The sequence below is a fragment of the Meles meles genome, chromosome 4 (assembly GCF_922984935.1).
Source record: "Meles meles chromosome 4, mMelMel3.1 paternal haplotype, whole genome shotgun sequence".
Taxonomy (NCBI): Eukaryota; Metazoa; Chordata; class Mammalia; order Carnivora; family Mustelidae; genus Meles; species Meles meles.
In genome coordinates, this window is record NC_060069.1 from 27,346,232 (window position 1) to 27,359,011 (window position 12,780).

Consider the following 12,780-nt stretch of genomic DNA (forward strand, 5'->3'; position numbering starts at 1 on the left):
AATCCTCCCATGATCTTCTTAGGGACAAGACAGAGAAAACTGCGCTCAGTACAAAATAATCAAGGGGAGTTTTAGCTCAGAATAAGGAGCCCTCGGGTGCCTGATTATTAAGTCACAGTCCACCAGAAGGAAGGTCTCTTATGATTCCGACCAGCGTTTTGGTTCAAAACTAAAGAGGAGATAGTCTATTTTTACCCATATTCACCCATATATTTCTACTCTTTCCATTCTTCTTCCTGTTAAACACACAAAGCAGGCAAGGTCAGGGCCGTGTCCTAACTGACTTGACCAGTAAAGATACAAGAAGTTGCTTTTAGATTCATACAATGTATTACTCATGTAAATAGCAAAAGGAGCAGGGAGCCCGATGCAGGTCTCCATCCCAGTATCCAAACATGCCAGTCCCCAGATCCTTGTCCCACACACCAAACACAGTGAAACCAAAACAAAAGGGGGCTCAAGGAATCCTTGGTGAGGAGCCAGTTTCAGACCGTATCTAAGCACTGTTACAGTCTGTAGTGATATCCAGAAAGCCTCATACCTCTTCAGAATCTGAGAGGCAATGAGAAATTATCTCCTGATCACCTCCCACAAGAGATAGGGAAGGGAACGGGAGATGGGTTTGAAAGCCTGTAAAGCTTCTCTCGCCCTCTCATGTTCTAGAAGGATCACAAGGTGTTCTGCCATGACTCAGAGTATCTGTTTGTTCAAGCTTTTGCCTCATGGGTTATATATGTGCAAACTAGCCAGGACACCATGGTGAAGCCACTCCCCTACAACAAGACCTCCCAACTGTTTACACATAAAGATTCTCAGGAATATGAATTACCACATAGGTTATCAGATACTCTAATTAGTTGTACTGATAAAGGCTTTGGTCAAATACATTCCATGTGTCTTAGGCAACTTCAGACAAAAATGACCATGATAGTGACATGTAGTAGTATAACCAGGCCCAATGAAAATTGGACCATAGTCGGGGTCTTCATCTGAAGCCAATCCAGCTAAATAGGTCATTAATCCAAATGAGGCAAGAGATACTGGCAATGACCCATACCCCTCCTAAACTGGCCAGCAAAAAATCCAGGGCAGTACAATTGTCCATTACCATTCATGCTAGAGAATTTAGAACAATCAGTGGTCTGTGAAAAATGTACAAGAAGTCCAACAATAACAGCATGAGCCTAAAGAGAATAATTTCAATGTCCAGGAAGTTCATATCATTCTGTTGTTTCTTGCTGAGACTTTTTCTGGAGTCAGTAGCTACTGGGAGGATTCTGAGTTTTTAAATTAAGATTATTTGTTGACTAGTTGTAAAATTGAGGGTGGTGTTGGAACCCTGGGTTGCTGCTCAGATATCATACAGACAAAGCTAAGAGGGCAATGGTCCCTCCCTCCCTCTGCCCAGGGTCTAAATCTTACCAACCAGGATTGTCTCTCTTCTTCCACACAACTTTATGACTAGTCTCTCACCTTTTCCCTGTCCTCTCCATTTCTCACCCACACCATAGGCTTAGACTCATCCTTGGTTAGCTCAGAAGTTCCTTTCTTCTATAATTTAGAGCATCCTAGAATATCTCCTACCCTCCTATGTGGGTCATGCCAACACCACCTGAGTTTTCACCTAATTCGTGGTCATTATAATCATTATCTATAATTGCCCAAATCCAGCAAGCATGGCTGGGTGGGGAGATAAACTAAGTTTCAGTCTCGCAGCCCCCAGCTCTCTTTATCCTACTTGCAAATTCTAGCAGTCCAGTTTTCCAGTGATAAGCATAGGAGGGGGAAAAAACAGAGCGATAAGGGTAAATTATGTAGTCTGGGTTTCCTGTAGCCAGTTAGGGCTTTCTCCCACTCCTGAACCTCATAAATAAACATTATACTTAAATGGGAGGCGTACTTTTACGTAATTATCACATTTGGAGCCCAAATTAACAATTTGTACAGCACTACAGCATTTTTAAAAAAATATTTTATTTATTTATTTGACAGACAGAGATCACAAGTAGGCAGAGGCAGGTAAAGAGAGAGAGGAAGGGAAGCAGGCTCCCTGATGAGCAGAGAGCCCGATGCAGGGCTCAATCTCAGGACCCTGGGATCATGACCTGAGCTGAAGGCAGAGGTTTTAACCCACTGAGCCACCCAGGTGCCCCCACTGACAGCATTTTTGACAGGTTGTCCAATTATCTTTTTCAGTTTTTAAGAGTTCACAATCTTTCTTAATATCACCTTCTTCTTGGGGGTTGATACAGGCGTTGAAAGGTCCAGCTCATGTCCCAGGTCACTCTCCACTGTTGGTACATTTAGCTATAAAAATAGCACTATTATTTTGTTGGGTGTGTTTAGGGGAAGCTAAATATGTAACATAGGTCATCTAAGAATCCTTGAGTAGTACTGTCCCCATATGCTGTGTGGAAGATAGTAGTGACTTATCTTGAAAGGGTTTCTACTATAGTCCATGCCCAACAGTATTCTCCATATGAAGGTGGGGCATCCGTACAGTCCATTTGCCAGGATTCACCAGGTCCAGTACCCTGACTTAAGTGCTCCAGTTTTCTTTGTCACTCAACTGTGTGGCTGGCAGTCCAGTTACATTTGTCTGTATGCTTCTTTCTGTATTGATTTCCAAGAGTCCTGCTTTTACTATTTCTTTTCTGTTTGTAGAACCTTAGCCATCATTTTAGGGTAGGTATATTAATGACAATTTCTCTTAATTTTCCTTCATTTGGGGACGCGCTGATTTTACCTTCATTTCTAAAGGATACTGTTATTGGCATAGAATTCTGAACTGACAGTTCTTCTTTTTCATCACTTGATAAATTTTGTGCCACTTGCAAATGACTTTCATGGTTTCTGTTAAGAAATCCATGGTCATTTGAATTGTTTCTCTATAGGTGATACACTGTTTCTCTCACTAGATGCTTTCAAAATGTTTTTCCTTGTCCTTAGAATTTTGAAGTTTGATTACATTGTGTCTAGTCTTGAATTTCTTTGGGTTTATCCTGTTAGGGGTTTGTACAGCTAATTTTGATGAAATCGAATTTACCTATTTTTTTGTTGCTTGTGATTTTGATGTCATACACTTGAAATTGTCGTCAAATTCAATGTCATAAAGATTTTCTTCCATGGTTTCTTCTAAGAGTTTCATAATTTTATAACTTGTTTAGGTCTTTGATACACTTTGAGTTAATTTTTGTATGTGGTATAAGGTAATTCTTTTGCAAATAATACCCAGTTTTCCTCCCCATCACTTATTGAAATTGCTTTCTTTCCCTTTTGGTCTTGACATCCTTGTTGAAAATCGACTGACCATATAAGTGAGGGTTATTTCTGGACTCTATTCTATTCCATTGGTCTGTATGTCTATCCTTATGCTAGTACCATAATGTTTTATTTACTGTAGTTTTGTAGTTTTTCAAAGTCAAGAGGAGTGGACCCCCCCCAACTTTATTCAAGATTGTTTTCCCTATTTGGGGCCCCTTGCAATTCCATATGATTTTGAGGATCAGCTTCTCCAATACTGTGAAAAAACCTATTGGAATTTTTATATGGATTGTGTTGAATCTATAGATCACTGTGGGTAGTATTAACCTCTTAACAATGTTTTGCCTTCCCATCCCTGAACATGGAATGTCTTTCTATTTATGTAAATCTAATTTCTTTCAGCAATGTTTTATATTTTCAGCATACAAGCCTTTCACCAACTAGGCTAGATTTTTTTCCCTCAGTATTTAATTCTTTTAGATGTCAATGTAAATGGAACTGTTTTAATTTCCTTTTTGGATTGTTCACTGCTGATGTATAGAAACACAGCTGATTTTTATGTTGATCTTATACCCTGAAACATTGCTGAACTTATTAATGCTAGTAGTTCTCTTGTGGATTCTTTGGGATTTTCTATATATAGGATCATTTCCTCTGCAACTAGAGATAGTTTTCTCTCTTTCTTTCCAATTTGGATCTTTTAATTTCTTATCTAATATCTCTGGCTAGAACTTCCAGTAGACACTTGAACAGCAGCAGTGAAAGTGGGTATCCTTGTCTCAGGCCTTCTGATTTTAAAGGGAAACTCTTCAGTTTTTCACCATTGAATATGATATTAGCTATGGTTTTTTTCATAAACACCCTTTATCACATTAAGGAACTTCCCCTCTTTCTAGTTTTCTAAAAGACTTGATTATGAAAGAGTGTTCAATTTTGTCAAATCCATTTTCTGCATTGACTGAAATGATCATGTAGGTTTCTTTCTTTCATTCTATTAATGTATTATATTGATTTTGTGTTCAATCACCCTTATACTTCTGATATACACCCACTTGGTTATGGTAAATTATCTTTCTAATATGCTGTTGGATTTGATTTGCTAATATTTTGTCAAGGATTTTTACATCTAAATTCATAAGGGATACTGGTCTGAAATACTCTTTTAGGTGATGTTCTCATCTGACTTTGGTATCATGGTACTATTGATAGTAGATTGACTCTTGATCTTTGGGACTGTGGGTTAAAGCCCCACATTGGGGCTCATTAGAGATTACTAATCTCATGTAGAGATTACTAAAAAAATAAACTTAAAAAAGTAAATATTGGGGGCACCTGGGTGGCTCAGTGGGTTAAAGCCTCTGCCTTCAGCTCAGGTCATGATCCCAGGGTCCTGGGATCGAGCCCCGCATCTGGCTCTCTGCTCAACAGGGAGCCTGCTTCCTCCTCTCTCTCTCTGCCTGCCTCTCTGCCTACTTGTGATCTCTATCTGTCAAATAAATAAGTAAAATCTTTAAAAAAAAAGTAAATATTTGGTAGACTTCACCAGTGAAGCCATCTGGTTTAGCACTTTGTTAGGAAGCTTTTAATTAGTGATTTAATCTCTTTACTTATTATTTATCTGTTGAGACTTTCTATTTCTTCTTAAGTCTGTTTAGGTAATTTATATTTCAGGGAATTTGTCCATTTCTTCTAGGTTATCTAAGTTGTTTATGTATAATTATTGACAGTGTTGACATACAATTATTCAAAGTATTCTTGTATAATCCTATCTCTGTAAGGTCAATAGTTTTGTCTCTACTTTCATTTCGAACTTTAGTTATTTGAATCTTCTCTCCTTTTTTTCTTAGTTAATCTAGCTCAAGTTTTGTCTATTTTGAACTTTTTTGGTTTCACTGATTTTCTGTTTTTCTATTCTCTATTTCATTTATCTCAGCTCTAATCTTTACCCTTTCCTTCCTCCTGCTGGCTTTGGGTTTGGCTTGCTCTTCTTTTCTAATTCCTTAAGGTGTAAACTTAGATTATCGATTGGAGATATTCTTTTTAATGTAAGCATGTACAGCTATAATTTTACCTCTTAACACTGCTTTCACTATATACCACAAGTTTGGGTATGTTGGTTTCTCATCCATCACAAGGTGTTTTCTAATTTCTCTTGATTTCTTCTTTGAAGAAGAAAGTATTAGGAAGCTTCCATGTGGATTCTTTCAGACTCCATGTGTGTGTCTTTTTCCCTTATGATCTGGCTATATATCCTCAGTACACCACTGTAATAAATCTTAGCCATGAGTACAACTATATGCTGAGTCCCATTAGTTCTTCTAGTAAATCTCTGAATGTGAGGTTGGTCTTGGGGATCCCCCACAAACTGATATGAGGATCAGATTGCTTAATACATGTAAAGCATTTAGCATACATTTGGCTCATGATAAATTCTCAGAATAAGAATACTGATGATTACAGTGACAATGGGGATGACCAATACAGAGCCATGAATAGGATAGATGCTCAAGGTCAATCAATCCAATTCCCATCCTTCCCTCTATCTTCTCCCACTATATTCTCTCATATCTAAGCCTCGACCCAATACCTTCATAATGGCTTCTCAATGCTGGCAAGTACCTCAAGTTCAGCTTCCTGTATGACACAGCATAATAGTAAGGCCCAGAGAGGTAAACTGAACTGTCCTGGGTCATGTCATGAGCCGGTGACAAAGGTGAAACAAGAACCCAAGTCTGCCCTTTAAATTCTGTACTGACTTCACTGTCTCCTGGTATATGTGATACAGCCTAGGAGTAAAATAATTAACCTGGGGCTAGGCTGTCAAGAACCCAGCTACCATTGAGGCAGAACCTTAAAAAACTAGGGAGGAATGGAAAAATAAGGAACCTTGAAAGCTAGGAAGTAAAGGAAGCCATAAAGAAGTCCAGCACTAAATTAAATGAGGCTATTATTTGCTCTAAAGGCAGAGTAAAACAACTCCTCCTGCATCTCCATTTCAACAGTACTGCCCTTCTGCTCTGTTCTGGGGTGAGGCAGTGCGCAGGAAGTGGCATGCACTAAGGGGGCAATCAGTATCATCCAGCATTGCAACAAAGAGCAAACAAGATGCAGGGTAGTCAGTACAGCTGGACTAGAGAACCCCCAAAGGAGAACCCCAATATAGAAACCACAGCAGGTAAACGGAATCCTCCTATCGGTGGACGATTGCGCAAAATCCCGGGCCATATATGTAACGAGAAGACACCAGAAGGGACCAGAGAGACACGCTTGAGCCCTGTCTACAGGACTCAAACCACGGCCGACCACCCCCTGCTCCCCACGGAGTGTGCAAAGGAGGTGTGCAGGAAAGGGGCACAGAAGATGTCTAAGGACAGCCCAAACAATGCTCCCGCCAGGCTTAGGAGGTGAGAACTCCCGGGAATGCGGTCCGCAGCGCGGAGACGCCCAGCGCGCTCGTCGGAAACAGCTGCGGTGGCGGTGAAGGACGCAGCCTCTCCCCCAGCCCACGCCCTTAAACTGACAGCTCCGCAGGCAAACCGACGCACACAGAGTGCCTAAGACCCGCCGACCGACGGTCAGATGGCGCCCCCGCACAGCGAACTTTCCACAGCGCCTACTTAGAGACGCCGCCGCGGAGGCCGCAGGGGCGGAAGTGCGTCACCGCCTTTCCGGCCCTCGAACCCGCGCCCGCTCTAGCACTCCCGGAGACGATCTCCACCTGTCGTTGGTCCTCCCGAGCCTCTCAGCCCCACTTTGTACCTCTGTGCCACCGTCCTGCGGAGCTGCGGCCCTAGTTGGGAAGGCTGAGGCGTGCCGCGGGGCTCCTGGGGTTCGCCCTGGGTCGCTGGCCACTCGGGAGGGTTGGCCGGGCAGCCGCATGGGCTGATTTCCCCGGGGCTAGCGAGCCTACGCCCGGTTAAGAACCAGTAAGGACTGCCCCTGCGTCAGGCCGCCCCTCAGTGACTCCAGGTGGACTGGACCAGCTGGCCCTAGAGTTCAGTACCGTGAGATAGGTCCAAGCTCCAATTCACCCTGAGCTGGCCGAGCCTGCGCTGGGCTGAAAACGTTTCCCCCTCCTCTGAGCCCCTCAGTCACGCTGGCGCCAGAATGGATATGCATCCGTCCCTTGGACCGCCTGCCACTTGCATTGAACAGCACGTCCCGCGCACTCCCCGACCTCCACGTCTACCCCACCACCGCACGCAGCACGCACTGACCTGGCTTTGTCTTTCCTCCCCACCCCACTTCCCGATCTGCTCCTCTCCCTTGCAGCACTTGACACAATTGTAATTACGTATTTGTTTAGGAACTAATTTAATATATTTTCCCCTTCCCTAGACCATACACTCCAAGAGGGCAGGGACCATGTCCCTCTGATTCGAGGTTGGTTATAGCAGAAGTTCTGGCAGTTAAGTGAGCCATAAACATCTGTTGAATGGATAGATGAGTCTGTTCCAAGGAAGGAGGGATTTAATAAATATAGGCGAGAATGAACGTAAGGTGATGCGGCGATCCATTAAAAGATGGGGGCAAAGTTCAGCTCATGGAAGTTGGCCCACAATTTCTGACCGCTGATTCTAAGCCAGAGGAGAGTTGATGATACTGAGTACTTGCTGTGGTTGCCGCAGGCAACCAGAGAGGACTTCCTGGAGGCAGAGTGTGGACATTTCCAGCTCCCCACAAAGGGGAGCTCCACAAGACAAAGGGAACTCACTATAGAGGGCATGTGGAAATCTGAGGAAACAAAGTCCCTATTTGTGGGTCACTTAGAAAGTTAAAGAGTAACCTGGGGGTTATCAGAATGGCTTGAATTAAGTCTGAACCTCACATTATTTCAGCAATGGCTTTAGAGTCAATGGCACAGCTTTATCCTTCTTGGGCCTGCTGGCAGGGACCTGGCCTGATACCTCCCAGGAGGTCCCAAGAAAATGGTCAGCTCCCCTCATTGAAGCCAGGACAGTTGTAAGAGAAAGTCCCCACTACACTCTGAACCTACAATCCTCATCATGAAATAAAGCAATTGATTTGAATCCTTATCAACTCTGACATTTCGTATTTGCAAGATTCCCCATCTGCCCTTGCTGGAGAAGTGTGCAAGTAAGGGCTCCAGGCCTCAGGCTCAGGGACTGAAGTCTGAACCTCTGCTTGAAGAGTTGCCAGTCTGGGAGGATCTATGGATCATTTAAAGATAAAGAAGGGAGAGATATGAAACAATAAGTGCTTGGTGCATTTCTGCTGAATGATCTAATAAATTAACGAATAAATAAATGCATGAGAAAATAAAGGTATGAATGGTCAGTAAATCATGGGGGTAGGGTAGGATCCAAGAAAGCTTTATAGACATCATGCTGGAGCTGAGTCTGAAAAGATCAGAGCATAACCTAAAGCTGGTGAGGGGACTGTGACCATAGCCAGAGGCTTCTTTCTGGGCTTCCTTCTGGTCCCACCCCTCCTCCCACCAGGTTGCAGCAAGTGCTAAATCGAAGAGAACACTTTGCTCCCAGGTTTATTTAATATAACTTACAGTTACAGGGCAAGGTCCAGGCAGACAGACCTTTTCATCCCTGACTTGTCACGGCTTCTTAAAAGCTCTCTGGCACACAGAGAACAGTGTGTCCAGAGTTTAACCTGGAAGGGCACAGGCATGGTGTTCTGGGGTCTGGTGCTCGGAACCCTGCTGGTGTTCATCGTGGGGTTCCTGTATCTGTTGGGGCTGACCCGGCAACGCAGGCCCCAGGAGCCCCCTCTGGATAAAGGCCCTATACCCTGGCTGGGCCATGCCATGGCTTTCCGGAAGAATATGTTTGAATTCCTGAAGCACATGTGGGCCAAGCATGGAGATGTGTTTACAGTGCAGCTAGGCGGCCAGTACTTTACCTTTGTCATGGACCCCCTCTCCTTTGGCCCCATCCTCAAGGATGCACAGAGAAAACTAGACTTTGTGGAGTATGCGGAAAAACTCGTGCTAAAGGTATTTGGGTACCAGTCGGCGCAAGGAGACTACCGGATGATACACTCGGCCAGCACCAAATACCTCATGGGGGACGGCTTGGCAGAGCTCAACAAAGCCATGCTGCATGGGCTGTCCCTGGTCATGCTGGGGCCCATGGGCCAGAGTCCGGATGCTAGTTGCTGGCGTGAAGACGGCCTCTTCCACTTCTGCTACAACGTCTTGTTCAAGGCTGGCTACCTGAGCTTATTCGGCTATACAAACGACCAGGAGCAGGACCTGCGACAGGCCGAGGAGTTGTTTGTCCAATTCCGCAAGTTTGACCGCTTGTTCCCCAGGTTTGTTTATTCCTTGCTGGGGCCCCGGGAGTGGCTAGAAGTGGGCCGGCTCCAGAGTCTCTTCTACAAGGTACTGTCCGTGCAGCACAACTTGGAAAAGAATGGCATCAGCAGCTGGATATCCTACATGCTTCAGTATCTGAGGGAGCAGGGAGTAGCTCCAGCCATGCAGGACAAGTTCAACTTCATGATGCTCTGGGCCTCCCAGGGGAACACGGGCCCGATCTCTTTCTGGGCACTCTTGTTCCTGCTAAAGCACCCAGAAGCCATGCAGGCTGTGAAGGAGGAGGCCACCCAAGTCCTGGGGGAGGCCAGGCTGAAGGCCAGGCAGTCCTTCGACTTCGACGTCAGCGTCCTGCACCGCACTCCAGTGCTGGACAGCGTGATGGAGGAGACGCTGCGGCTGGGGGCTGCGCCCACCCTCCTGAGGGTGGTACACGGTGACCACGTCCTGAAGATGGCCAATGGACAGGAGTACCAGCTCCGAAGTGGAGACACTGTGGCCCTTTTCCCCTATCTTTCAGTGCACATGGATCCTGACATCCACCCGGAGCCCACTGCCTTCAAGTATGATCGCTTCCTCGACTCCAGTGGTAGCCGCAAAGTGGACTTTTACAAGGCCGGCAAGAAGATCCACCACTATACCATGCCTTGGGGCTCAGGTGTCTCCATCTGCCCTGGAAGGTTCTTGGCCATCAATGAGATGAAGCTCTTTGTCCTGCTCATGGTCACGTACTTTGACCTGGAGCTCGTGGACCCTGACACACCTGTGCCACCTGTGGACCCCCGCCGCTGGGGCTTTGGCACCATGCAGCCCAGCCACGAGGTGCGCTTCCGTTACCGCCTGCGACCTATCGACTGATCCTTGGCAAGGTGGCTGTGAGCCTGGCATCCAGACCTCCCTTGGGATCTCCACCTTCTCCAGCCCTTCTGAAGCAACCCCCCCTTCCCTCAGGTTCTGTGGGATCTCCTACCTCTGTCCAGGTGGCCTTCCTTAGCTCTCTGGCTTTTCTCTAGCTGTTTGATAGGCTTATCCATCTCTCTTGAAATCACCGTCTCTCACAGTGGGTTCTGCAGAAACCGCCCCCCCCCCCATACAAAGTCCACAGGAAGAGGAACTCTCTAGGGGAAACTTAGTTTTGGAAAGAATGTCTACCTTGACAAGTCCTGCGGTACAGAAACGGGTTATCATGAGCCATGATAACCCCTTGCAAATGCTACCCTCCACCCTTCCACCTCACTGTATTATTTTCCTCAATGCCTATTCCACATTCTGTGGAATTCAGGTTCATCCAGAGCAACACAAGGCAAGGCATGTGTGTAATTTTTAATTTCCTAGTTGACACATTTTTTAAAAAGCAAAAAGAAACAGGTGAAGTTCATGATCATGATATATTTAACTTAGCCCAATATATCCAAAATATTAGCATTTCAATATGTCATCAATATAAGAATATTAGTGAAATGTTTTTACATTTCTTTTTCTTGTGTTGCCTGCAAAATCTGGCGTGTACTTTTTCTCCTTGCAGCATGTCTCATGTCAGACCAGCAACATTCTAAGTGCTCAACAGCCATGTGTGGCTTGTGGCTCCTGAATTGGATAGAGCGGGTCTGGAGACATGTTGCCTTTTAGATGGGAGTTATTCAAGGGGTCCCTACTCCGTGGGGACCCTCCACACCCCCACCACCCCACCACCCCAGGGTGATCTCAGTCCCTCCTCTGGTTTCCTCAACCATTGTTGAGCTTGGAGCCCTCTCTGACTTCCAGACCCTCATCCTCCCCACTGGGGTCCCACAGACCCTCTGACTCAGTTTGGCTCACGTAGAACTCAGCATCTGTCCCCCACCTCTGCCCTGAACCACGTCCTTCTCTGGATCTCCCTGTCTGTCTCTCCTCAAAACATCACCACCCATCTATCCCCCCAAAGACAGACACAGAGATGACATCCTCACAGCTCTCACCCACAGTCAGGCCCCAGTTCTGTCAGTTCAAGCCCTTGCAGTGTCTCTGCAACTGTCCCCTCCCACCCCCCACCCTGCGATAGCTCAACACTCTGCATCTCTCCACACCAGGCCTGCCTGGCCCTCTCTTCACCCTGCCCTTTCTCCAAACCTTTCGCGTCTGATTGTCATTCTCTCACTTTCTGTCTCCTCCACACACCTAACATTTAAACTTTGCCACAGTTGGTCCCCAAATTTTCAATCCAGCACAATTCAAGATTGCCAACATTCTCCAGTGGAATGGTCTGTAGAATTGTTTGCTTTAATGGCCAACGGGTGGAAATCTTCCTGGATCTCCCCGCTCCCATCCTCTGGCCAGAAATGGACTCTATCCCCTGAGGCTCCCCTAGCACAGTTTACATCTTAGCACCTCTGTTATGTGCCTTCAATTTCTGTGTCCTGCTCCCTCCCCCAGACTGGAGCTCATAGGGCTTGGTGTCTTATTACTTCATCTCTGACCCCCAATTCCCCAAATGGAGATTAAATGATAAAAAATCGACTCCATCTCAGCTATTTTACTTCATGTCCTCGAATCATTTCCTTCCCCTCCCTGGCCTCACTCAGCTTTCTGGCACAAGAAATGGCGACAGTCCCATTGCCAGGTATGCTTACTAGGGCTGGGAGAGGGTGAGAGTGTGTTGCTGGCTGCCAGAGCTGAGCTGCCCCAGACAGGAGGGGCAGATGCTGTGGGGACTGGCCAAGGGTCCTGCAGAAGGGGGACCAGGCAGCATAGACCCCCTGTGAGGATGCCCAGTGGGGCTTCTCTCTTACTCATCTATCCCACATCTATGACTGATCTCTTCCATTTTTTTTTTTTTTTTTTTTTTTTTTGAGGCTGGCTGTTCTGTCCAGAGTTTTGCCAGGACAACAGGCTGTTAGAGCAACTCAGGTAGGGCCTGGGGCTGGAGTTAGGAATCTGTCCCCGTTAGCTATGTGACTCTGGGCCAGAGTCTGCCCTTCTCTGAGTCTAGCTGCCCCCAAATGATGATGTCTGCATGGAGCTAACAGAGCTCAAGCCAGTCAGGAGGAATATTCAGGAAGAATATTCCCTCCTATTCCACAAGGGGCTAGGAGCACAAGAAAAAATGACATGGGGAACACAGGAGAAGGTGAAGGGGACTGAGAGGCTGGGAGGCACAATGGGGAGATTACCAACGAGCCTCTCCTGGCTTTCCACACAGCCAGGTCCTATGCCGGATCAGGGCAAAGACGCAGAGCCTTCACACA

At 46.0% G+C, this 12,780-nt stretch overlaps 1 protein-coding gene across 1 annotated transcript; it reads left to right on the forward strand.

Annotated features, from left to right (window-relative positions):
* The first annotated feature begins 8,796 nt into the window (after positions 1-8,796).
* Positions 8,797-12,052, forward strand: LOC123940939 (5-beta-cholestane-3-alpha,7-alpha-diol 12-alpha-hydroxylase). The gene has a single exon (XM_046003946.1). The coding sequence runs from the start codon at positions 8,909-8,911 to the stop codon at positions 10,412-10,414; it is 1,506 nt and encodes a 501-aa protein (XP_045859902.1). The 5' UTR covers positions 8,797-8,908; the 3' UTR covers positions 10,415-12,052.
* Positions 12,053-12,780: the final 728 nt, after the last annotated feature.